This window comes from Scylla paramamosain, unplaced genomic scaffold (assembly GCF_035594125.1).
Source record: "Scylla paramamosain isolate STU-SP2022 unplaced genomic scaffold, ASM3559412v1 Contig28, whole genome shotgun sequence".
Lineage (NCBI taxonomy): Eukaryota > Metazoa > Arthropoda > Malacostraca > Decapoda > Portunidae > Scylla > Scylla paramamosain.
In genome coordinates this window covers 740,494-767,500 of record NW_026973693.1, presented here as the reverse complement: position 1 = coordinate 767,500, position 27,007 = coordinate 740,494, and the positions used below count along the sequence as shown (strand labels likewise).

Here is a 27,007-nt window from a genome sequence, read left to right as displayed (position 1 = left end):
GCTGGAGCACGCACGCACGCACACACACACGCGCGCGCGCGCACACACACACACACACACACACACACACACACACACACACACACACACACACACACACACACACACAGCGAGGCAAAGGAATCGGGAGGAGATGTGTGTGTTTTTCTGACCTGAAGTATGTAGATGCTTCGTATTCATGTACAGATAAAGCCACCTCGCGAATGAGTTAAAAGATGCATTCATTTGTAATACGTATAGTGAACACACACACACACACAGATAAGAAGATTGCTTGACAACTTGCACCAGGTTAATCAGCTTCGTGACAACCTGTATCATCACTGGGGGAGGGGAGGGAAGACACCTGTAACAAACCGTTACTCTCCTCCTTCCTGCCTCTAATGAGAGCAAGTCCTGCAGGGAAGACCAAGAGTGAGGAGAGGAGAGTGAAGTGGATCAGTAGATGAGATGATAAGATAATGAGGGAGGAGGACTAGGTGATGGTGGTGGTGGTGGTGGAGGAGGTAAGAAGAAATTTCGTTATGACTATCATAGAAACTTTGTGTGTGTGTGTGTGTGTGTGTGTGTGTGTGTGTGTGTGTGTGTGTGTGTGTGTGTGTGTGTGTGTGTATGTGTGTGTGTGATCTCTGCAACCTTACATACTTTGCAAATATTTCACGCATATTTCTCATGATTCTTACTGTTACATAATCTCTCTCTCTCTCTCTCTCTCTCTCTCTCTCTCTCTCTCTCTCTCTCTCTCTCTCTCTCTCTCTCTCTCCATATCGTTCTTCAAGTTCACTCGCTGACTCGCTCACTCGCTGACTCACTCACTCGTTGGCTCTAACAAGGCCATGAGCGCTGCTTCACGACCTCTCTCCCCTGTCAGCTAACAAGCGTGAAAATCTACAGTATTGGCGAGCTCTCTTTCACTTTCATTTTCTGCGCCTCCCTCTGTAGCCCCATGAACAGCGTAGGATCAAAATTTCCATCACCTTTCATCATTTTCATCCATCTCATTGTGGGACTGAGTGATACAAAGGCAGTGGAGAAAAGGGAAGGTGTAGGAAGATTACTGATGAAGATTATGACTAGTAGAGACGTAAGGAAACACGAGGAAAGGAACATTTGAAGAGTAGAAGGAAAAAAAAATAGAGTAAAAGATGTGCGAAGGAAGAGGAGGAAAGGCAGTAGATAGGATAGGGGAGGAAGAGAAGAAAGACTGAAAAAGGAAGAAAGAGAAGAAAGAATAGATGGGAATAAGAAGAGTAGGAGGAATGAGTAGGAAAGGAGTAAAGAGACAGCAGGAAGAAGTTAGGAAAGCAGAACGCGTGAAAGAAAAGCAACCAGTAAGAGGAAGAAAGAGGAAGAGAAAGATGAGGAGGAGAAGAATGAGGAGAGGATAAGAAAATGAGGAAACCAGGAAGTGTTAGACAAGAAAATATGGAAGAACAGGAAGAAAGAGCAGGAGGAAGAAAGAAGGTAAAGAGGAGGAAGGGAGGGAAGGAAGGAGAGAGAAGAGGGTGTGAGGACCTTGTTAAGACTGTCAGCTGAGGTCAAGAGTCTAGATAGAATTACAACGCTCCCTGCCTTGTATGTATGAGTATTTTCACACTACAACGAGGTCACAGGAACCATATCGAAAAAAAAGGAGTAATTTTTCTATTTAAATTTCCCCTCGCCATTTTTTTTATCGTAATTTTTCTCTCGTTATTTTCTCGAGTACATATTTCCCCCACTGAACAGTTTTCCTTTTATTTTTTTCTTTCTGGTAATTTTCTTGGTTGTCATTTTCCTTTTAGTAATTATTTTCCTCTCTAGTCATTTTCTTCTTTAGATATTTTCCTTTGTAGACATGATTCCCTCAAGTAATTTTCCTATGTAGTGGTGTTTCCCTCTTGATATTTTCCTTTTGTACACATTTTCCCCTCTATTCATTTTTCCCTCTAATAATTTTCCCCTTTAAACATTCTCCCCTCTGGACACATTCCACTCAAGGCATTTTTTTCAACATTTTTTCCTCTGAAGTTCACAGTACGAAGAAAAACTGATATAATCAACACTTTCCATCCTGACCATCCACTGTGAACCATCCAAGTCCTTCCATCCTTCCATCAGTCATCCTGGTCCATCCCAGTTTTCTATTTTTCCATCCTTCCACCAACCATCCAAGCCATCCACTATCAACCATCCCATCCACCATTCTAGTCCATCCATCATTCCACCTATCCACTCCCTCCTTCCCACCACCAGCCACCCTCCCTCTCCGTCCCTCGCCGTCCGCTAATCACTAATTTCAGGGCATTCACGTTCCCTCAAGCAGGCAATCAGGCAAGCAGAGGCTGAGGTGAGCACTGGTCAGCGAAAAGCAAAGTTGTGCACGAATTTCATGGAGTCAGTCAGGTGAACACCGTGTGAAGGTAATGACCTTGTGATACTGTTGGTGTTATCCTTTTTTTTTCTTTTTTCTTTTTTTCTTTTTTCTTCTTTTCTCTATTCTCGTGTTCCTCTGTTTTTCATGTTCCCTTACTCCGTCTTACTTATTTTTTCTCTCTCTTTTCTTCTCTTTCTGTTTCTTGTCCTCCTCGTCCCCCTCCTCCTCTTCCTTCATTGTCAATTTCCCCTTCCTCTTCTTCTTCCTTCTCTTCGACCTTCTATTTTTAATTCTTCTCCTCCTGTTTCTCCTTTTCCTTCTCCTCTTCATCTGATCCTTTCTCTTCATTTTCATGTTCTCTTATTCATCCCTCTGGTTCACTTCTTCATTTTCTTTCTTTTTTCCAGTCTCGTAACCTTCATACTTATCACTAAACTTTCTCTTCATTTCCCTATTTTCCTCTTCAGATTTTCACTCCCACTTGTCTCCGCTGTACTTATATTTCTTTTATTCCGCTAAGTACTCCTCCTCCTCCTCCTCCTCCTCCTCAAGGCTCTGTATTAGGACCAGTACTCTTCATAATGTACATAAATGATATTGATGAAGGGATAAACTGCAAAATAAGTAAATTTGCAGACGACACCAAAATAACAAGTAGAGTTACGTCTGTGTCACAATGGCAGGAACTGCAGTGTGACCTCAATAAACTAACAAGCTGGGCAGAAAAATGGCAGATGAAATTCAATATAGAAAAGTGCAAAATTCTACATATCGGAAGCAACAATGTTCAGGCGAGATATGTAATGAATAACATGCCACTGTCAAGTGCTGATAAAGAAAAAGATCTTGGTGTCGTTGTGTCAAACGACCTAAAGCCGAGTCAACACTGCACAGAAACAGTAAAGACGGCAAATAAATTAGTAGGGTTCATTGGAAGAACCTTTGAATTTAAATCAGAAAAGGTTATACTTGCCTTATATAACTCACTGGTGCGCCCTCATCTAGAATACTGTGTACAGTTCTGGTCACCATACTACAAAAAAGACATTGAAAAACTAGAAAAGATACAGCACAGAGTCACAAAGATGATTCCAAGATTGCGCAATAAGCCGTATGAGGAACGACTGGAAGAAATAAACCTATTTAGTTTAACAAAGCGCAGGATAAGAGGAGACCTAATTGAAATGTTCAAAATTTTCAAAGGATATAGTAACATTGATGCATATAAATATTTTACCATTGATCATTCTAACCTAACAAGAAATAATGGATTCAAGATTATACCCAAACGTTTTAAATCCCACGAGGCCAAACATTTCTTCTTTAATCGTATAGTAAATATATGGAATAAACTTCCTGCCGAAATTGTGAACAGCAATACTATTGAATCATTCAAAAATAAAATAGACAAATATTTAAAAGCAAATCCCCAACAAGCTCTCTTCTTGTCCGAATAATTACTAAATTCACTATTAAACTCTTATTCAACAGACACCAATTTTAATATAACTTGTATTAACTTTCACATAGGCGTATAGAGTTCACCGTAGGGTGAATAGTAGAACTTCCTTTCATCCTTTCCTATGAAAATTTCCATGTCAGTTTTTCCATACTGCATGGTACTTTTCCCAACTATTTCCATGCCAGCGCAAGCTGGAGGGAGTGGTGGGTGGGGAGGAGCCTTCTGCTATGCTGTCCTGTCTCTCTTCACTGTAGCTAGTTAGAAGTAGTTACCAAACAGCCTTGCAAGGACCAAAAGGTCTGTTGCTGTTTGGCTTTCCTTTGTATTCCTTTGTATTCCTTTGTATTCCTCCTCCTCCTCCTCCTCCTCCTCCTCCTCCTTTATCAGTTTATGTCTTCCCAGGTCGTGTTCACCCCACGTAAGGCAGCGAAGCGTGAGAGAGGAAGGTCGAGGGGAGAGGCGCCCCCCACCCTCAGTAAACCAGCTAGCCCCTCCCTACACAATGATCATTATTGTAGCAGCCTGTGATCAAGGATTCAATCTAACCAGTGGGAGAAACACGCATGACAACTTCAGTAAGCATCTCTGTAGCCTCTGAAAATAGCCCTGGTGAGACAGAAAAAGCTTAAGAACACGAGGCTATAAGAACATTACAAAGGAAACAAGGGAAGCTGCAAGAAGCCATCAGGCCTACACGTGGCAATCTTTACAAAACACATCAATTTCCACTAATCATTCATAAATTTGTCCAATCTTTTAAAACTCCCAAATAACTCTGCACTAATGACCTGATTCCTTACTCTCTTCCATTCATCTACCTATCTATTTATGAACCAGTCTCTTCTCGTCTCTTTAAGTCAATCTTGAACCTGTCAGGAAAAAAAAAACACAGAGGACCCGAGTGGAGAATAATGAAGGTGTTTATATCCAGGTAAATAGTGACAACACCTGAGCCTCTGCAACGTGTTCATTGTCCTCTAATGAGTCTCCTGTAACACCCTGGAGTGACGTGCACCCTAACTGCCGCCACTAGGTGAGGAATGAGTGCCGCTGTATACTAGGGATCGAGTGAGGAAAGATTGACAATGTGATAAATGTGGAGGGAACTTGTGGTGGTGGTGGTGGTGGTGGAGAAGAAGAAAAAGAAGAAAAAAAAAGTAGTTGTGGTGGTGGTGGTGGAGGAGGAAGAAGAAAATCAAAAGAAAGAGAAGAAAAAAGAAATGGAAAAGGGCGGGGAGAGGAGGTGAAGGAGAAAAGAACACAAAAAAAGGAGTAACAGGAAGACAAGAACAACACCAGTAAATACAAACAATATAAAACAAAGAAACGAGGAACGAAAGGCAGGTCAAACAAGAAGGAACAAACAAACAAACAAACAAACAAAAAATTTTCCTCCACAATCCCAACTCTCACCTATAACAATAAATAAATAAATAAACAAACAACATGAAGACACAACACTCATCTCTTCCTTAAACTTTCTTTTCTTCAACCCTTTCCATCCTCCCTTCCCTCCCTCTCTCTCCCCTCTCCCCCTTCCCATCCTCCTAGTCTTTTCAATCTGCTCAGTTCAAACTCTGGTCACGTCCACCTCCCTCATCAAAAAAGTAATAAATAAAAATAAAACATATACTTACGTGCTAAAAATGAGCCTTGGAAATCAAACTAACGCTATAAATAAAGAAAACACAAATTTCTTCTCACTTTGCCAGGAATGTGGCTCAGATTTCTATCCAGAGGAACTGAAGTAGAAAAGAAAATGTTTGCCTAAGACTCCCTAGCTTATAAAGACACGCTCTGGAATGAATCTGCCGCTACACATTAACAAAACACATCCCTTTCTATTCCATGAAACGAAGCCTTCACCTTGAACGTGGCTCAGATTATTGTCCTCAGAAGTTTGGCGAGAGAAAAATGAAATATTTCCTTAAAGACTGATAAAACTTTTCATAATGAACATGGTTTAAAATCTGCGCAGAACAATTTTGAAAACCAAATAAAACAAATAAAAAATAAATAAAATCTACATCAGAGAAGGATTTGCACTGCCACATTACAAGGCACAGATAAAGAATTCTAATCCTTCCGTAGTTTTCTGGAACGTGGTTTGAAATAGTCAAGAAGAATTAAGAAAACGAGAATACATCACTTAAACTCACTAACTTACGTAACAAAAGGAATCACATTAATATAACAAAACCCACAAATAAGTCATGTACTCGTTGGTCCTCATTTTTCAGGGAAGTGGTTGAGATTCTGTCGTGATGAAATAAAAAGACCAAAAGGCCAACGATAAAGAACTGACTCTTCCCGCCTCACACTCCAGGCACGTGGTGAAATTCTTTCTTAAAGACCTTACAAAAACAATACTTAAGTCACACACCACAAGGAATTGTATTACCAAAACAAAAGCTTCAGGTAAAGAGTACTCCTCTCCTCACTTTTATGGATAATGCTTCAAATGTCATCGCAAAAAAAAAAAAATAAATAAATAAAATAAAATAAAATAAAATAAAATAAAATAAAATAAAATAAAATAAAATATATATATATATATATATATATATATATATATATATATATATATATATATATATATATATATATATATATATATATATATATAAACGAGAAAATTGAACTTAAGACTTACTAGCGGACGTAAGAGAAGGAATCACATTAGTAGAAAAAGACTAAAGATTATGAAGGCTCCTTTCCTCACTTTTGTGAACGTAATTAAAAGCTCTCCTAAAAACTCAGAACACAAGAAAATATCAGCTTAGTACACACATACCAGATGGAATCGTATTACTTAACCAAGGTAGAAAATATGTACTGAAGACTATTAACGTTACATCACAGAACAAATCATATCACCAGAACAAAGTTTAAAGGTAAGGAAGACACAGGCCCCCCCACTCTGAAGAACGTGTTTGAAATTTCTCCCCTGCGGAATTACGAAAACGAGAAAATGTCAGTTTGAGATTATCGAACCTAGGAAACAGGAAGAATCGTAGGAGTAGAACAAAGGACAGAGATAAATAATCTTGTTTTCTCACTTTCCAAGAACATGTTTGAGATTTATGTCGTAAAGAACTTTCAAAGTGAGAAAAATATTTCGCGGAAAGCACTAAAGTTACGGCAGAAGAAATGGTATCAGTACAACAAAGGTTAGGGATACACACTATGCATCCCTCCTCACTGTTAAGGAACGTGGCTAAGATTATGTGCTGAACAATATAAATAGTGAAAATAAATATCTATTAAACATTACTATATTTACATAGCACAGGGATTCGTATTAATGGAACAAAAACTGAAGGTAAAGAATTGACTCGTATTTCCTCACTTTCCAGAAAGAAATGTTTTATAATTGTGTAGAATTAAGACACGAGAAAATATCAACTTAACACTTCCCAACCCACGAAGCAGAATGAATATCAACAGTAGAACAAAGGCTATACAAAAAGAAGACTCTGCCCTCAGTTTCCTGCGACCTGCGTGGAGTCCTGCCGTGGAGAGCTTAGAAAACGACGACTGTAAGTGGGAGGGAAATCTTTACTGGATTATATATTTTTTTATTGTTCTTTTTTTATTAGTATTATCATTTAAGAGCTCGTGCCAAGGACAACAAAAACTACAATGTTCCTTGAAGACTGTGAGTGAGAGGAAAGAGGTTCACTTTATTTTTGTATTCATGCAATAAAAAAAAAAAAACTCACTCAAGACGCCAGAGTGTGGGAGTCCATAGGCAAGTCCAACAATTTAAACCAAATGTGAAGCAAAAAGTTTTATTTTCATGAGGTTCTCTGGTCTATTCCAGTTCGTTTCGTCTCCTCATGAAGGGCGTTGGCAAACATTTCTTCCTCTCACTTTCTTAACACTAGGTGGACACTTTATTGGAAGTTAATAATTTTCCCGCACGATAGTATTCATGATCGAAGCGCCCCCGCGGTGCAGTGACCAGCGCCTCACTGCATCAATGATTCTAACTGAGTCATGACGCCGCAACATCCAGGTGAAGGTGACGAAAAAAGGAGGTTTCCACGATCGAACGTGAACCTTCAGACTGTCACACAAACCACATACCACAGAGCCTACCAGAGAGAGAGAGAGAGAGAGAGAGAGAGAGAGAGAGAGAGAGAGAGAGAGAGAGAGAGAGAGAATGAGAAGTTACATAGGTAGATAAGACAGATATATAAATAGATGGATAAAATTAGATAAACAGATGCAGATAGATAGATAGATAGAATGATATATAGATAGATAGATAGATAGATAGATAGATAGATAGATAGATAGAATGATGCAGAGAAAGAAAGACATATAGTGAATTGTTCATGTTGACAAGTAGTTGGGTATAGGAAGGGGGATACAAACTCAGGGAGGAGTTAGGATTCTTTTAATCTCTAACGTTTCGGCTGAATAGCCATCCTCAAAGAGACTGATTTACATGAGTGAAAACACACTATTTATAACAATCATACAAAATTTTCTCATTTGACATTCGTACAGAGTATTGCCATCCTGGCGTGTACCTCACCTAATTTTATTTTCCTAGTCAGGTAGCATGTGATTTACACGAGTGAAAACACACTATTTATAACAATCATACAAAATTTTCTCATTTGACATTCGTACAGAGTATTGCCACCCTGGCGTGTACCTCACCTAATTTTGTTTTCCTAGTCAGGTGGCATTACCCGCCTACGTGACGAGCCTTTACTGGGGATTTTCCTTGTACCTGACCTAAGGGCCAATCAAATGTCAAATGAAAAAATTTTGTATGATTGTTATAAATAGTGTGTTTTCACTCATGTAAATCAGTCTCTCTGAGGATGGCTATTCAGCCGAAACGTTAGAGATTAAAAGAATCCTAACTCCTCCCTGGGTTTGTATCCCCCTTCCTAAACCCAAAGACACATAGATAGATAGACAGACAGAACAAAACTGAGATAAATAGAAAAAAAATGACATTGATGAATCGGCACAAAGACAAATCAACAGATAGACAAACAGACAGACAAAAAACCAGCTAACATCCCACCCCAAGTATAACTGAGATCCCTGATATTCACTTTAAAATAAGTCAATGTAAATACCTAAAGGCCAATACTAATGCTGCTTCCTGGCCTCCTCGTGGACACACACACACACACATACACACACACACGCACACGGTAATGACTTGTGCGTGGGTCGTTACTGCTAAATTTGGGGAGTAGAGAAGCTGAGGGGTGGGTGGCATGGCAAGCAGGAGAGAGGAGGCGAGGCTAGAAAGAAAGGGTTGTGGAGGTTAGACTGAGGAGGTGAGGCAAGGGAAGGCTGGGAAGGTGAGGCTGGGGAGGCGAAGCTAGGAACAGGAAGCTGGAAAGATGGCGCTGGGGAGGTGAGACTAGGGGAGGTAAGGCTGGGGGCAGGCTAGGTTGGGGTGGGGCTGGTGGGGGTAAAGATCAACCCATGGCAACAAGGTAAGTCACTCTCAATTTAATGAGATGAACAGTGATTCTAGCAACGAGTGTTTATTCACCTCAGCTCTCTCACTCTTGACTCCCCACATGATTCCTCGTATGGATGAGTTGATGATGAAGCGGAGTGAGTTGATGTGGTGGAGGTGAAGGATGAGGTGATGAGGGAAAGGCAGTTGATGATGGTTATGAAAGTGATGGAGGAACAAACAGCGACAAGGAAGTGGAAGATAATATTGGAGTGGTAGGTGGAACGGCAGAGGATGTGGTGGTGGTCAGAAAGACTACCATGGTTAATGTTTGCGATGATTCCTGATTGCAGACTTTACGGTAAACATTCAAGAAACAAGTGTAATATACCGGGGAATGTTGTGACAGCAGCGGGATGCGTGGTGAGGGAGCAGGGACGCCTAGACAGTAGGCGCACCGCCCACTCTCGCCAACACTCAATCCTATTTTCGTGTGCCTCAGCCATTTCAAGCCTCCCATTTCAAGCACCATTCCTTTAGATTCATGGCACTGGAAACACTTACGTCCTAGATAGTCATATGAAATACAAAAAGACTGATAACTATGCAAAATTAAGAATGTTAGTTATTAATGGTCTGGCAACTGTGATTCCTCAACCGCTTGCTTCCTACTAGCCTAGCGAGGAACGACACACCAGTTTCACTAGCAGTATATGTCCAAATACACTTATTACCAAGTTAACATACCTGCTGACCACTGAAGACAAGCTATGGGAGAGTTTTGGTTCACCTAGAGCCTAAATAAGAGTCCAAGAAAACACAGAAGAATCGCTCGTACATGACAACGAAGCTGACGCCACTGACCACTGACTGACTGGCTGAAGTGAGTCGCGTGGCTTCTCTTCCTTGTCTCGAAGCCGCTCGGGACTTCGGCGGCACTGTCAAATATAAAAGAACACGGTAAAATGTACAGAATGCTTTAAAAGTTTCAAAATATGTATGAACGATTAATTTCGGTACAATATTAGTAGCAATCTACACTACAACTGCATTTTTTCATAATCTGGCACCTTTTTTATATCCTTTTCATATTGCAATGGACTCACCTTCTGCTTGTGAGGAGGAAGAGCGAGAGTACAGAACAAGGTTAGGGTATTGAGCCTGGAGGACCCGAAAACCCTTTGCAGCATCATATAACTGAACACTGGCCAGTAACACGAAATACCGAGGCCACAGTTCGGATTTGGTGTTCTATAAGTACTTTCCCTACGACAATAATGAGGGTCTTGAAGAGTGTGTCCATAATGATGCTGTAGCTAACGCCATGCATTACCATAAAAAAAAAAAAGAAAAAAGAAAAAAGAAAATAGAGAAAGAGCCAAAATTAATCATCATTGCGCTCTTATGAGAGAACCATTTTATTTCAGTAACCCGCGGTGGTTTTACTAAGTAAACATCAAACTACCTACACTTGGGAAGCTTGACTAAACGTTGTCCCCACTCTGGTGAGCATTGCTTGAACAATGATAGTGTAAATCTTTGGAAAGCTTTACTAAATATTCAGTGCCCATTTATGTGAGTATTGCTTCAAAGATTATAGTGTAAATCTCAGAAAGAAGACAAGCAGACCCTTCACCTTAGAAGCACAAACCCACACCACACAAAAAAAAAAAAATAATAATAATAATAAATAAATAAATAAATAAATGAAATAAATGAACAAATAAATAAATAAATAAATAAATAAATAAAAAGACAAAGAATCTTCATACTCATCCTTTATAACACTGCAGTCGCTTCGTTCCAGTCTCCCACACTTTCCTCCTCACGTCGTCTGGCTGAAATGAATGGAGGTGAAGGACGAGAGCTTGTGTCCTGTGGAGCGTGTCTAGTGTGCTCAATTTCCCTGACCTTTGAGCAAGTATTGGATTATTCTGACACTCACAGCGGATACTCACCTATTTACGTCCCCCGGGTTATCACGTTACGACCCAGAAAGGTTCCGCTGCGTCTGGTGGCCTCGGGTCCTCTACTGACCAGCGCGATGGGGCCACTGAGTGCTGGATGGTTTTGTCTATATATTATTTTGATGCGTTTGTACTGCAGTCACTTGTATAATGTAGCCTAAAGAGGACAAAATTAGCCTCTTATTCTCTCTTCCTCTGTTTCAAGGCGCCGCTACAAAATGATGAAAAGGCATGACAACTGTGCTTCACTAAAATGTTAAAACTAACTCAAATTGTTAAAGTCAACTCAAATTCAGATACGGTAAAATAATAATAATAATAATAATAATAATAATAATAATAATAATAATAATATATATATATATATATATATATATATATATATATATATATATATATATATATATATATATATATATATATATATATATATATATATTATGTGTATAGAATCATATATACCTCAACACGTCTAACTACCTTAATATTCGATATACATAAATCTTTATTATATATGGAAGGAACAATTATGATGAATGATAATGATGAAACTTATGACGAAGGAAAAGAAAGAAGAGAAGGAATAACTGGAAATGAAAAGATTAAAACACGACAATCATATAATGTTCCTCGTTCTCTTATACAATCATACGGCGGAATTTTTTTGTTTTTGTTTTTTCCCTATGCACACAAACTACACGGCACGCACGCACACACACACACACACACACACACACACACACACACACACACACACACACACACACACACACACCTACACTAACCCCCACCCCTCCCCCATCACACCTACACCCAGGCCCCAACGCGGACACAGCAGAAGCAAGATTTCAGAACTGCTAAAAGTGACTGAACAGCTCGTCAGAACCGTCAGGAGGAAGTTGATTTCTTCTGACTACGATTGTGAAGGTGCTGCCGAGATGAAACATCATTCTCGACGATCGGACACCGCCAGGGACGCCGAAATTGTCACACAATTGCGAGCCATGGTTGATGAAAACCCCAGCCGGTCCATGAGGTCCATTGCCAGAGAGTTGCAAGTGTCTGAGGGCACCGTAAGGAAGTGTTTGCATGAATATATCAGATACAAGTCATACAAGATGCGTAAGGCTCAACTCCTCTCCGCGAAGATGCAGGAGGACCGCTTCAAGTAGAGCAAGATGCTCAACAAACTGAAGTTCCCTCTGGAGAACAACATGCTCTGGTTCTTTTCAGACGAAAAGAACTTCTGCCAGGACCAGACCCACAACTCTCAGAACAACAGGTGGTTGGCTGTCTGTCCCAAAGATGTGCCAAGAGGCATGAAAGGCATGCAAGTTTCCTGCAACTGTCATGGTGTTTGGGGTAGTCTGCCGCGAGGGCCACGTCATGCCCCCGTTCTTCTTTCCCCAGGGGCTCAGGAGCACCGAAGTGTACATCGAAGTCCTACAGACCCATGTGAAGCCATGGATTGAGGAAGTAGCTGCTGGTAGACCCTACGTGTGGCAACAGGGCTCGGCACCATGTCACACCTCTCGAAAATCTCAGAAATGTCTCTCTGACAATTTCTTTGACTTCGTTGCCCCTGACGTGTGGCCCCCTAACTCACCTGATCTCAACTCTATGGACTATTTTGTATGGAGCGCAGTTGAACGAGGTACTAACCGCACCCCATGCAAGAGTAAGGATGATCTGATCAGTCGAATTAAGGTCGTCTTCGCCAGTCTCTGAAAGGAGGCCGTGAAGAAGGCCTGTGCCAGGTTTCCAGAGGCGTGTTGAGGACGTCATTGATGCCAAGGGAGAATTCATCGAGGAACGGGACACCAGAAGTGTGCTGATACAGAGCCGGTTTTATTTTTTGCAATAACTGCATTTGCAACAAAATTGTGACTTTTTTGTGACCCTATAAAAATGAAAAAAATACTGTACGCACCATATATATATATATATATATATATATATATATATATATATGTATATATATATATATATATATATATATATATATATATATATATATATATATATATATATAAAGATAAACTATACAGTTAAATGTTAACATAATGTATGGAGGTCTTTTCTTTCTTATAAACAAAGGAGAGAGAGAGAGAGAGAGAGAGAGAGAGAGAGAGAGAGAGAGAGAGAGAGAGAGAGAGAGAGAGAGAGAGGTCCGCTCGCCCCTTGAGTACTCCAGCCTTGCCTGGGGCGGCGCTGCGAATAAGCACCTTGCCCTCTTCGACAAGGTGCAGAGCCGTGCGGTGAGGCTGATCAAGGACAGCGGCGCCCAGCAGGAACCACGACTCGGCAGCTTCCAGCACCGTCGTGGCGTAGAAGCCTCACTGTGATGTTTAAGGTGCATCAGCAACGAGTGCCTCACCTACAAGTACTCTGGCAGGCCTCCCGGCGGGCACAGGTGGCCACCAGGGCCGTCTTCCAAGTCCCCACAGAGCTCCTGCAGCCTCATTGCAGGACGTGGCACCACCAGAGGCAGTTTGTGCAAACCTATGTCACCTGGTGGAATGCGCTACTTGCCTCGCAACCACGTCTGGCCGGCATAACTGTCCAGCAGTTCAAGGAGCTCGTGAACAACGCCTGGCTGCCGACATAAGAAAAGGAGAATGCCAACAGAGTTAGGCTTTTAGATAGGAAACACTAGATATGTTGCCTTTAGCCTGTAAAGGTGTTGTGGATTGCATATAAATGTGCATAACAGCAGACTCTGTCAAACTAAACTGTATCAAGTATAAATAAAAGAGAGAGAGAGAGAGAGAGAGAGAGAGAGAGAGAGAGAGAGAGAGAGAGAGAGAGAGAGAGAGAGAGAGAGAGAGAGAGAGAGAGAGAGAGAGAGAGAGAGAGAGAGAGAGAGAGTTTCAAGTAATGAAACAAACATTATCAAACATTATGGCCAAAAAAGGAGCAAACGTTGTATAATGTGCATAATGAAATGTTCATTAAGATATAAGGATAATGATGATTGTCATTTATAATGTAATGTCTTAATGTGTCTCTCTTCTCACACGTTGCAAGTGTCAAAGTATCTTTGACTTATATTTACCTCCTGTATATCATTTATTCACTTATTTAAAAACTTATTTACGTTCCAACATATTTTCATTTTTTCTAATATAATTATATACATATATATTAATCCTTAAGTGGGAAGAATGTTATCATTTTTATATTATTCGCTGGCCAGTCTCCTCATCGCCGAACATGGAGAAAAATCAACAAGAGATACGTAGATGTTGGTGATTGTTTTCCTTCTGTTAAATGATCGACATGAAACACTAAGCATACAAACAAGAACAAAGCGTCACACACCAATAACGGAAAATGACTAATTAAATGACATTATAACAGATTTTTTTTTCCTGTGTGTGTGTGTGTGTGTGTGTGTGTGTGTGTGTGTGTGTGTGTGTGTGTGTGTGTGTGTGTGTGTGTGTGTGTGTGTGTGTGTGTGTGTGTGTGTGTGTGTGTGTGTTGGTGAATAACTGACCGAATATACATGTATAATTAAATCAGCTAAGCACATTTCTTCAGCTAGTTATTACGTCATGTTTTCTTTAGTATCATGTCCTCATTCCATGTTACAATAACAACAATAACAACAACAAGAACAACAACAACAACAACAACAACAACAACAACAACAACAACAACAACAACAACAACAAAAACAATAACAAAACAAACAGCAAATGCAGTTGAAGCTACAGCAACAACAACAGCAACAACAATAACAACAACAACAACAACAACAATATTAACAAAAACAAAACACATCAAATGCAGTAGGAGCAACAACAGACAGACACAGACAGACAGACAATTAGACAGGGTGGAACGAAAATCATTTCGTGTAATGAACTCTTCTCCTCTAAGTGACTCTCTTTAGCCTCTCTTATCACTACAGCGTTGCATCTCTTGCTGTGTTTTACCCCTCTTTTAAAACTAACTGGTCTTCTGATCTTGCTAGATGCTTGCCTCCCATCCTCCCGCGACCTTCCTGCATAACACTCTCTTCGTGCTCTCATTTCTATTCTGTTATCGTTTGCAATGCCAGAGTTAACCAGTACTCTCAATCATTCTTCCCTTTCTATGGTAAAGTCTGGCTATCCCTGCCTGCTTCCTGTAACGAACTTTTCCAAGAGGGAGGTTGTATGTGTGTGTGTGTGTGTGTGTGTGTGTGTGTGTGTGTGTGTGTGTGTGTGTGTGTGTGTGTGTATACATACATACATACATAATATATATATATATATATATATATATATATATATATATATATATATATATATATATATATATATATATATATATATATATATATATATATATATATATATATATATATATATATATATATATATAAGAAGAAGAAGAGGAAGAAGAAGAAGAAGAAGCAAAAGCATAATAACTCAGTCCAGTTCAAGCACTTCACCAATCAGCGGACGTTTTCCTGGGGTCCCGGGCGCTAGCACCAATCAGCAACCGTCTTCCTGAGTCTGCTTGCCACCTAACTCCAAGCTGATTTTCGGCTGCGACAGACGATCCCAAATACAAAGTTGATATACCTACTGGCAAAAAATCCATCCTTCAGGTTTACCCACCCCCAGTGATCCATTGGGCACAAGGATTTCAAGAGAAACACTCCACTGATGTGTGAGAACAGCACCGAGATTTGTCCTGAGGAATACACAGACATGGAGTACAAGAGAGCAGAATCCGTGAAGGAAGTAAGAGCCGCGCGAGCCAAAGAGAGGCGTCTGGCTGCACTGCGTCGCCTGAGTGGCAAGAAAACACAGGCACGAGTAAGTACGAGTATACACCACAGACTGTGTTGCCTCAGATGACCGTCTTGCAGGTTTCTTCTTGAGTGAGAGAGTCTGTTAAGATGGATACACTGCGTGATTGTTTGATTGCTTGATAGATAGACTGACAAATGTATAGGTTGATTGATAGATGAACATATAGATAAATAGAAAGATACACCCAGATTGATGAGTTAAATGATTGGTAGATGGATAGATAGATAGATAGATAGGTAGATTGATAGACTGAGAGATTAGATAGAAAAGTAGATAAACAGATTAATTGGTTGATTGACTAATAGATAAATAGATAGATAGAGAGATATATAAATAGATAGATAGACAGATAGAAAGATAGATAGATAAGATTAAGATAGAATAAGAATGTAAGAAGATACTGACAGATAGATACACAGACAAATACGTAGAGAGATAGACAGATTGATATATTGATTGATTAAGAGAAAGGTAAATAGATAGAGATAGATAGATAGATGGATAAGAAAAACAGATACATAGATAGACAGATACACAAACGGATAGAAAGAAAACCAATAGATAAAGTAATTGATTCGCTGTCTTAATGAATGAATATACGAATAAGTTAATGAAGGAGTAGATTAACAGAGTGACTGACTGGACAGCTGACTGACTGATAGACTAACAGACAAATTCAGGGACATATTGAGATAGATGGTTCATCACCACATGCAAGTTTATATGAATACATGTCTCACTCTTTCTTAACATTTCCTGTTGTCTGGCTGCCCTACAGAAAGTAGTGACAGAGGGACGGAACACTGAGTCCTTGAAGGGGCCGGAACAAAATCAGTCCTTCAAATACAGCGCACCTCAGACATGTGACTCTGAGAACGAGGATGAAGAACACATTGAAATTTCTAAGATTGACTGGGTAACGGAGTGGCTGGACAAACATTGCTTCTTTGATGAGCAGGCCTGGGGCGCCGTCATGGCCGGTGTTGAGGCCACGCCAGAGGAGATGGAAAACGAACTCCAGGACAAACCCAACCCTCCTGTCGGTAACTTTAAACTGGATAGTAGCGAATACACTTCACTAGACAACACCTGCCCCAAGAAATTTCTCGCCGCCCTCACGCGCCTTAATCACTTGCAAAAGTCACACGATGATATCCTGGCACAGCTGACCTTCCCCAACAAAATGGTGATGCAACATGTGACATACATCGTCAAGGCCTTCCTGAGACGCATGTACTTTAGAATGAAGGGCAAGAGCCACAAGAAACAGGAGGCCGTCATGCGCAAGATGCACTACGCCATGTAGGGCATCGTGCATCGCTACTTCAAGCGGGGCATGGATAAGAAAGTCTATTTACACAAAGCAGCGGAGAAGGACGAGTTTGAAAACTGGAGTGATGATGAGGATGACGAGGAAGGTCGAGGCGATGACGACCAGATGGAAGAAGGAAGCGTCAATGAAACAAAAGACGAACAATGTGACGAAGTTCAGGAAAACGAAGAGAACCGGTCAAATAATGAAGACGAAATCCAAAAATGTAAGGCAGCAATTGAAGAGATAAAGATGGCGAAGAAGTTTGTGAGTAGCGCTGTCACGCTTCACGCACAGGCTCCAGAGACTCCGCTGAACACCATGGAAGCGATTTACAACGGAAAGTTGACGGTGGAGCACGTGCTCAAACACCCCCAAACTCTCACCCACCAGAATGACCTCGTGGAAGGGAGCGTGCCTGGGACGGAGGGCCAAGACGGTAACTCAAGCAACGAAGAAGACGACGAGGACGAGTATTACATCTCTGACGACAAGTCACACGCCAGCCTTGAGTTCTCCGACGACGAGAGAATGCACTGCCACCTCTCAGACGTGGAGGATGATGAGTGTGAAACGAATGACGCTTCTTGGGATGAGGAGGACGACAGTGACGCTGAGAGTGAGGCCCGCTTGAGTCCCACTGAGTATCCCTCAGATGGCGAGGAATCCAGCTCGGTTGAAGACGGCGAGTGCGTTGGTGCCAGTGATGATAATATAACAAAGAAAAGCCAGACATCACCAGAGAAGGATATGGACTTCAAGCTGCTTAACAGACTTGCCGGCGAATTCAGTGATGGTAGCGAAGAGGAGGGGCACGAGAAGGCGGCGTGGAGGCGGAGTCAGGATGTGAGCCGCACTCTGTGGATGCAGGAAATGGTCTCTGACTGCCCACTCAAAGACAAGACTTACAGTCAAGAATTCCACTGCTGCCGAGCTCCTTTGTTCCCCAAGGTCAATCTTTCAACACATTCCATTCAAGAGAAGGAAAAAATTCTTGAACAGTTTATGGAAAAGAATGTCAGCAGAAACATTCGCCGCTACGTCATGAAAACAGTTTGCCGAAGGAATTTCGTGATATTCAAAAAGGTGTGGCGGCGTGCCAAGGGCCTCAAGCGGTTCCCAGGCCTGCGCCTGGGCACACAGGGCACTGCAGCGTGGCAGTCTTTCAAGCGGCAGAAGGCCTACCTTAACGATTTCCTCATGACAGAGAAAGAGGCCCTTCTTTACAGTTTGTCGCGGAAGCACAAAGTGTCGTGTGAAGAAATCTACCAAGCACAGGCGACGGTAGAAATGCTCCGTAAGAAATGGCGACTCGCAGTCAAGATTGTCAAGTTCCTGGACCAGCTCCCCATCCGCCGCCTCCAGTACCTGAATGAGCACGTCCTCGCAAAGGCACAGCGGGAAAATGGAGGGGAGCCGCAAAGTCACTCAGACATGACCTCCGTGTTGCTGTTTTTACAGACTGTGGCTACAATGCAAGGACAGGAGTCGCCCTTTCCCTGCCACGGCCCTGTCTGTGAGAAGCTTCAAGGCTACGTGGAGAGCCTCGTTCACGATATCGATGACGAATATAAATTCTTTTCTAAGGAAAAGGGAAATCAGGCCCGCCGTGAGGAGGTCAAAGTAAAATTGAATAACATGAGCAGAAACAAGTTGGAAAAGTACTTGTCTGTCGCGAAAGAAACTTATCAGAGCTTGACGCGCAAGTTTCTGCAGCAGAAGCATAAATACCTTAAGAGACGCTTATCGGAGCACGAGCTTAACAGTCTGTTCCCCTTGTGCCCCAAAGATGACATAGGTCTGATGCACCTCCCTAAACACCAGAGGATGCTACTGCTCACCCAACATAACAACAAACAACTCAAGCTCCGGCGTGATTACATTAACATGGTCAAGGAAAAGGCACGCCACACCAAGACAGTTCTGGCCAAAATGAACAGGTTCTTGTCGCGGAGTTCGGCTCAAGACATAATTTTGAAAGTTTATGACATTCAGACGCAGGAGAGTGATTGGGCACAGAGGAGCATGGTGCTGGAAGATGAGGCAATAAGCTACCTGGAGGTGTCGCCGCAGGAGTACAAGGAGTCCACCAAGGACTCCCTCACAGGCCTCACCTGGGACATCTGGAGTGACGATGAGCAGGACAGTGATTCGGACTGGATGGATGAAGGCTCAGAGGAAGGTGAAGGGGAGATGAGGAAGGAGGAGGAGATGGAACGAAAGGCTGACTATACTGAAAACGAACCGCTGACTATACAGAAAATATTCCGTGAGCTGCATGTACAGTATTATCCTACAGGAAATTACATACTTAAAAATCAGCAGGATGTCCAGGAATCCTATCCAACTTCCTTCCCCTTCGAACAAAAACCCTGGGAGACTCCAGTCCACCACGCGATCCTGGATAGATTCGTAACGTATCTTAGCAACAACAAATCCCAGAATGGCAGGCCGTTGAAGATCGACTTTCGGAAAGAAATACGTCGACTCTGGCACTACAAACCTAAAGGTTTCATCAAGACCATTCGATGCTACGAGAACCTCAGCAAAACTTACAACAAGGAGCACAAGAAGACGTTACGAGCATGGACGGTCACGAAGGCTGACGAAGACCACGAGCACCTAAAGCACCATGAATTCAAAGTGTCCTCGGAGTGCGAAGGCGAGACTCCAGCAACACCTACGAAAGAAAAAGAGAAAATCATTTCGATGAAAAGGAAATTCCAGGTAAATGAAGACATTACTCATCAATTTCTAAATGCAGAGTCAAAGAAAATTAAACTGGATCACGATGAACATGAAACAAAGGAAATGGATACTGGAAAAAAAATCAAAAGGAAAATCGAGGAGAATGAACAAATTACGCAAATTAATAAAAAAATCAAGAATGGCGGATATGACAAAACTATTAATACGAAGTGCACCTCAGCAGAAGACGAAGAACAAAAAAAGTCAGTGAAAAGGCGATTTCAGGAAGAATGGGATGTAATGGAACACCCAAAAGACAACCTCAAAGAAGTTCAAAATAAGAAAAAGAGGGTTTGGCGAGAAGAGAGTCACGAATTTTGAAATGAAAAACTTTGAGAGCAGTGAGGATGTAGAAGGCTGAAGAGAATAAGCATGTGTAAACTATAAAGACAAAAGTAAAAAAAAAAGATAAAAGTAAAAAAATTTATTAAAAATAATTATTAAGAAATAACAGAAACAAATAAGGATAAGAGAAGAAAGAATGACAATAAACAAGAGAAAATATATGATTTGATGGAAAATATAGAGATACTAGAAAAAAAAACAATAAGACTAACGCTTTGTTGATTGGAAAGAAATTAAATTTTGAAAAAAATAGGCCTTGGAAAGAAATTAAGAATTTTACAAGAAAAAATAAAAAAAAAACGACTTGATGGACAAGGAGGAACAAAAGAAAAAGAACTTCATTAGTGGAAAATTAATGATTGCACAAAGCTAGAATTTTGAGATTCCCGATCTTACCTCATCGCCCCAAAAAAAGGAGAAAATTAATGAGAACAGCAACAACAAAATAAGGCATCCTGTAAATAACGACCAAAATCACGAGAATAATAAGAAAAAATAGTTTTGGCTAATTTTAAAAAGATTTAAGAAAACAGACTAAAAAAAAAAGGATCGACAGTCAAAAATACTGAAAGCACTAAAACTTATGCCAAAACACTACAACGAAAACAGAAGTCAAGCATTAGTTACTTAAAAAGTTACTTAAAACATTAATAGAAGCCTTCAAGCACTAAAAATGCAGTCAAAACAACAACAAAAAAAAAAAAAAATAGGCAAAACAATAAAGACAAAAAAAAAAAACAAGAGTAAAAACTTAGAAAAAAAAACAATTAAAACATTAAAAAGTGGTGAAAATACTGAAAAAAATGTCAAAACACTAAAAAGAAGACAAAAATACTACAAAAAGTGTCAAAACAACAAAAAAAAAAAGAAATCAACTCTAAAACAAGAAATCTAAACACTAGAAAAGTAGTTAAAATACAAAAAAACACAAAAAGAAAATAAAAACTAAAAACACTACAAAGGAGTCGCAAGAGAAAATGTTGTCAAAACACACACAAAAAAAAAAATGGAGTAAAACACTAAAAAAGAAAATAAAGAAAATAAAGAAAAATTAGTAAAAAATGAATGAAAATACTAAAAACTCAAACAAGTCAAAACATTACAGTGAGCCAAAATTGAAAAAAAAATGAAGTGAAAATACAAAAAAAGAAAAAAATATTAACATATTAAAAAAAATGCATATTAAGAGAAAAGTGTTAAAATAATAAAACAAAAAGACAAAAAATAAACAAAATGAAAAAAGAAGTTTAAAAACTAAGAAAAAAAAAACAGTTAAAACACTACTAAAGCTCAACACACTGAAGTAGGAGCCAAAACAATAAAGAAACCAAAACAATAAAAAAAAATATCAAAAGTCTAAAATTAGAATCAAAACACTAATAAAGGAGTCGCAACACTAAAAATTAAACTAGAATAGAAAAAAAAAACATGGAGTCAAAACATAAAAAAAAAAAAAATAATTTGAAGCAAAATAATAAAAAAGAAAATGAGTCAAAACATTAAAAAAAATGAAATAGAAGTCAAAACAATAAAAAAAAACAATAACTAAAAATATTAAGAAAATAATGAAGATACTAAAAAAGGATAAAAGGCAAAACACACAAAAAAATAAATAAATGGAGTCAAAAACACTACAAAAACATCAAAGCACTAAAAGGAAAAAAAAAGGAAAAATAAACTACAAAAACTTAAAACACTGTAAAAGTAGTGAAAACACACACACACACACACACACACACACACACACACACACACACACACACACAAAAAAAAAAATAAAATAAAAAAATAAAATAAAAATAAATAAATAAATAAATAAATAAATAAATAAATAAATAAATAAAAAATAAATAAAAAAATAAAAGTCAAAACAAAGAGGCAGGAGTAAACAAACAAAAAATTGAAACACTAAAAAAAGTAAAAAAAAAAAAAAGAAAAATGGAGTGAAAACATTAAAAAAATCAAAATACTAAAAAAAATATGAAATGTACCCAGAACACGAAATGGAGCAAAATAATAAAACAAAAAAAAAAAAAATGGAGTTCAATCAGTAAAAGAAACAAAAAGTAAAAACGCTCAAAAATAATAAAAACATTGAAAACATTCAAAACACTAAAATACAAAATGTGGAAAATGTGAAAAAAAAGAAAAATGGAGTCAAAACATAAAAAAAAAAAAAAGAAGAAATAATGAACACTAAAATAACAGGGAAATGTCAAAACATTCAATGAAAAAAGAATTCACAACATTAAAAAGTAAAAATAAGATGGAATCAAAACTCTAGAAAAAAAAATGGAATTTAAATCAAAATAATGGGGAAAAAAAAACAATGAAAGAAGAAAATGGAGTCAAAGCAATAAAAAGAAAAATAGTTCAAAACAATAAAAGAAAATAATTGAAAACACTGAATTAATAAAAATATGGAGCCGTAACACTAAAATGTAAAACAATAAAAATAATAATAATTATAGTAGAAAAAATAAATAAATAAAAAAAATGCAGACAACATGAAGAAACAAAAATTTAAAAAAAGTTACTAAAATAACATTAAGCCAAACACAAAAATAAATAAATAAATAAATAAATAAATAAATAAATAAATAACCAGTGGAAAAACAACATTACAAGAAAAGAAATTTACAAGTCAAAACAAAAAAAAGTTAAACTTAAAAAAAAAAAGATGATAATGTCAAAAGTATTTATAATAAAATAAAAAGGAGCCAAACACAAATACTAGAAAATGAAAAAAAGTCAAAATACTAGAAAAAAAATACAAATGTAGCCCACCTCCCCCCCAAAAAAAAACATCAAATTAAAACAATGAAGAAAGAAGAGTAAAAAAAGCTGGAACAGCCACAAGACAAGCCAAAGGAAGACCAAAATAAGAAAAAAACACGAATTGGGAAGTGGAAACCTTTTAAAACAGTATTAACACACAAAATACAGAAAATAAGAATGTGTAAACTATTAAAATAAAAAAAATAAATAAATAGATAAAAAAGATAAAATATAAAAAAATCTAAAAAAAAACATTATCAACAAATAACAAAAACAAGTAAGGTTAAGAAAAGAAAACAAAATACAAGAAACAAAGACAAGAGAAAATAGATGACTTCATTTTGAAATGAGAGATATTGTTAAAAAAAAAATAATAATAATAATGACTCTTCATTAAATTGAAACTAATTAAATTTAGAAATAAAACAGTAGGCCTTGAAAACAAGTCAGGAATTTTCTTTCACAAAACCAAAAATTAAAGAAAGAATTTGATAGACGAGGGACAAAAGACAAAGGACTTTAAGCGGGGACAAACCATGACTCCACAAAGCTACAATTTTAAAATGGCCGCACCACCAATAAAAAAAAAAAAAAGGAGAAAATTCATGAGAACAACAAAATTAACTCATCATGCCAATAATTACAAAAATCAGAAAAAAATAAAATAAAAAAAATTGTTCTGCCTAATTTCAATGAAATTTAAGGAAATAACCAGAAAAAAAGATGGATAATGAAAACATTAAAATAAAGTAAAAACAATAAAAAAACATGTGAAAATACTAGAAAGCAAAACAGGACTCAAAACACTACAAAAGGAATTAAAACATTAAAAGAAAGAATCAAAACACTACAAAAAGAAAAAAAGAAGGAGAGAAAATAAGTGAAAATACAGCAAGGAGACAAAATACTCAAAACACTAAACAAAAAGTCAAAACAAAGAGGGATAAAAAACACTAAAAAAGTCAAAACACTTGAAAAGCGTGTCAAATAAAAAAATAAATAAATAAATAAAAAGATGAATAGAGGCAAAATACAAAAACGAAGATGAAACAAAGAAGTTAAAACAGTAAAAAGCAGTCATGACACTAACAAACGGAGTGAAAACATTAAAATATATATATATATATATATATATATATATATATATATATATATATATATATATATATATATATATATATATATATATATATATATATATATATATATATATATATATATATATATATTATATATATATATATATATATATATATATATATATATATATATATATATATATATATATATATATATATATATATATATATATATATATATATATATATATATATATATATATATATATATATATATATATATATATATATATATATATATATATATATATATATATATATATATATATATATATATATAGTCAAAAACACAAAAAAAATCAAAACACAAAAAGAAGATAGACATTTGAAAACATTAAAAGAAGGAAGGAGTTCAAACGATAAAGAAAAAAAAAATAAAACACTAAAAAGATAAAACGACTCAAGACACTAAAAAACAAAAAAAAAAAAAAAAAAAATTAAAACATTAAAAGAAAAAAAAGTGAAAACACGAAACCAACAAAAAAGTTCAAAACACTGAAAGAAAAAAAAATGTAAGGAAAAAGAAAAATGAAAAGAAAGTCAGACTCAATGATAAAGGAAAGTCAAACAATCAATGAAAAAGAAACATAACACAAAAAAGGCTCAAAATACTAAAAAAAAAAAAGTCAAAATAAAAAATACACATTGAAAATAGTAACCAAAACGTAAAAAAAAAAAAAAAAAAAAATCAATATTAATTTGTGTATCCTGGTGTGAACATCACCACACCAAGTGAAATTCACAAGAAAAATGGCACAGTAAAAGAAAAACTGACAAAAAATGTTTACCAATATATATATATATATATATATATATATATATATATATATATATATATATATATATATATATATATATATATATATATATATATATATATATATATATATTTACACTGCAGTTAAATGTTAACATAATATATGGAGGATTTTCCTTTCTTTTAAGCAAAGAAGAAAAATGGAGAGAGAGAGAGAGAGAGAGAGAGAGAGAGAGAGAGAGAGAGAGAGAGAGAGAGAGAGAGAGAGAGAGGAGAGAGAGAGAGAGAGAGAGAGAGAGAGAGAGTTTCAAGGAATGAAGTAAAAATTACCAAACTTTATCCCCCAAAATAAGAACAAATATTGTATAATGTGCAAAATGAAGTATTCATTAAAATATAATGATAATAATGATTGTTGACTATATTGCAATGCCATAATTGCAAGTGTCACTCTTCTCATACACTGCAAATATAATTTATTTATTTATTTATCATTTATTCACTTATTTAAAAAAAACATTTACGTTCTAACTTATTTACGTTTTCTCTAATATAATCACATACATATATATTAACCCTTAAGTGGGAAGAATGTTATCATTCTCCTCATCACAGAACATGGAGAAAAATCAACAAAGATATATGCAGGTATACATCTCTGAACATTCTGCATATACTGTACATAAAAATAGAAGCTTCCAAGAATATTGTCTCCCTTATCACCATACCAAGCAGTCTTTTTACAAAAAAAGAAAAAAAAGAAATACGAAGAGATAAAGAAAAACACAACCCAACAAACCACACCACACACACACACACACACACACACACACACACACACACACACACACACACACACACACACACACCCATCAAAATGTCGTTGCTCTTCTTCGTCAATCAAGATAGCGCGCGGAACTCACTGACTGCCCGGGAACAATGCGGCCGTGGAAAAATACGCGGATGAGAGATGCCTTCAAAATAATAACTTGAGAAGCTGTGTGTGTGTGTGTGTGTGTGTGTGTGTGTGTGTGTGTGTGTGTGTGTGTGTGTGTGTCCTACAACAGGGAACAAGGATAACAATGGGGAAGTTTTTATAGAGTTTATTGGTATGTATACAACGTTTGAGATTTATTAGTTTATTCCGCTGATATCGTCCATTGGTAAAAGATTGTTAGTTTAATATTTGCTTGAATCTTTACACACTCCGATGGTTCAGCTAATTAACTGGCAATGACTTCTGGATCGAGTGCTGTTTGATACTGTTACTCTCTCTCTCTCTCTCTCTCTCTCTCTCTCTCTCTCTCTCTCTCTCTCTCTCTCTCTCTCTCTCTCTCTCTCTCTCTCTCTCTCTCATCTGGTGTGTTTGATTTTCATTCATATTTATGCAAAAGGAACAAGATGTTTTCTTGAGAGAGGCTTTTTCATTACATTTCCTCTGTGTGGGAAGATGCTGCGTTCAAACATCTCAGGGAATACTCGGTGGGGGAAAATATAGCGTACCGAAATGATCGCAAGATTGCACGATTCTTCTTTATATTTAATATTTATAAGCCTATAATTGAGATAAACATATGATGTTTTATTTTATTTTATTTATGCAAGAGGGTAACAAAAATTAGGAATCAAAAAAGGCCGCTAAGGCGACAGTCCCCAGAGACATAAATAAATAAATAAATAAATAAATAAATAAATAAATAAAAAAAACAGAGGATAAGTAATTTGAACCTCCCTCTAGAAAGAGTTCAAATCATAGGAAGGCGGAAATACACAAACAGACAGGGAGTTCCAAGGCTTAACAGAATTTTCAAGCAACGTACACTTTTTCTTTTCTGTCATCATTACAATCTCGGAAGGAGTTCAGAAATAATGTTATTACGATGCACAGGCCTTTTACATTT

At 37.5% G+C, this 27,007-nt stretch overlaps 1 protein-coding gene and 1 long non-coding RNA gene across 2 annotated transcripts in view; one reads left to right on the top strand and one right to left on the bottom strand.

Annotated features, from left to right (window-relative positions):
* The window catches only part of LOC135097674 (uncharacterized), a 24,538-nt gene extending 14,347 nt beyond the window's left edge, over positions 1-10,191 (bottom strand). The window contains exon 1 of the long non-coding RNA XR_010265958.1: positions 10,003-10,191. This is a non-coding gene — a long non-coding RNA (uncharacterized LOC135097674). The remainder of the gene's footprint in view (positions 1-10,002) is intronic.
* A 5,545-nt stretch (positions 10,192-15,736) lies between these two features.
* On the top strand, positions 15,737-22,152 carry LOC135097676 (uncharacterized). Its single transcript, XM_063999622.1, has 2 exons — positions 15,737-16,030; positions 16,806-22,152. Exon 2 carries the CDS (start codon positions 17,364-17,366, stop codon positions 20,406-20,408), a length of 3,045 nt encoding a protein of 1,014 aa, XP_063855692.1. The 5' UTR covers positions 15,737-16,030; positions 16,806-17,363; the 3' UTR covers positions 20,409-22,152.
* The last annotated feature ends 4,855 nt before the right edge of the window (positions 22,153-27,007 follow it).

Excerpts from the sequence above, each read along its gene's own strand:
- LOC135097676 (XM_063999622.1), top strand. The coding sequence starts at position 17,364 with ATGGATAAGAAAGTCTATTTACACAAAGCAGCGGAGAAGGACGAGTTT.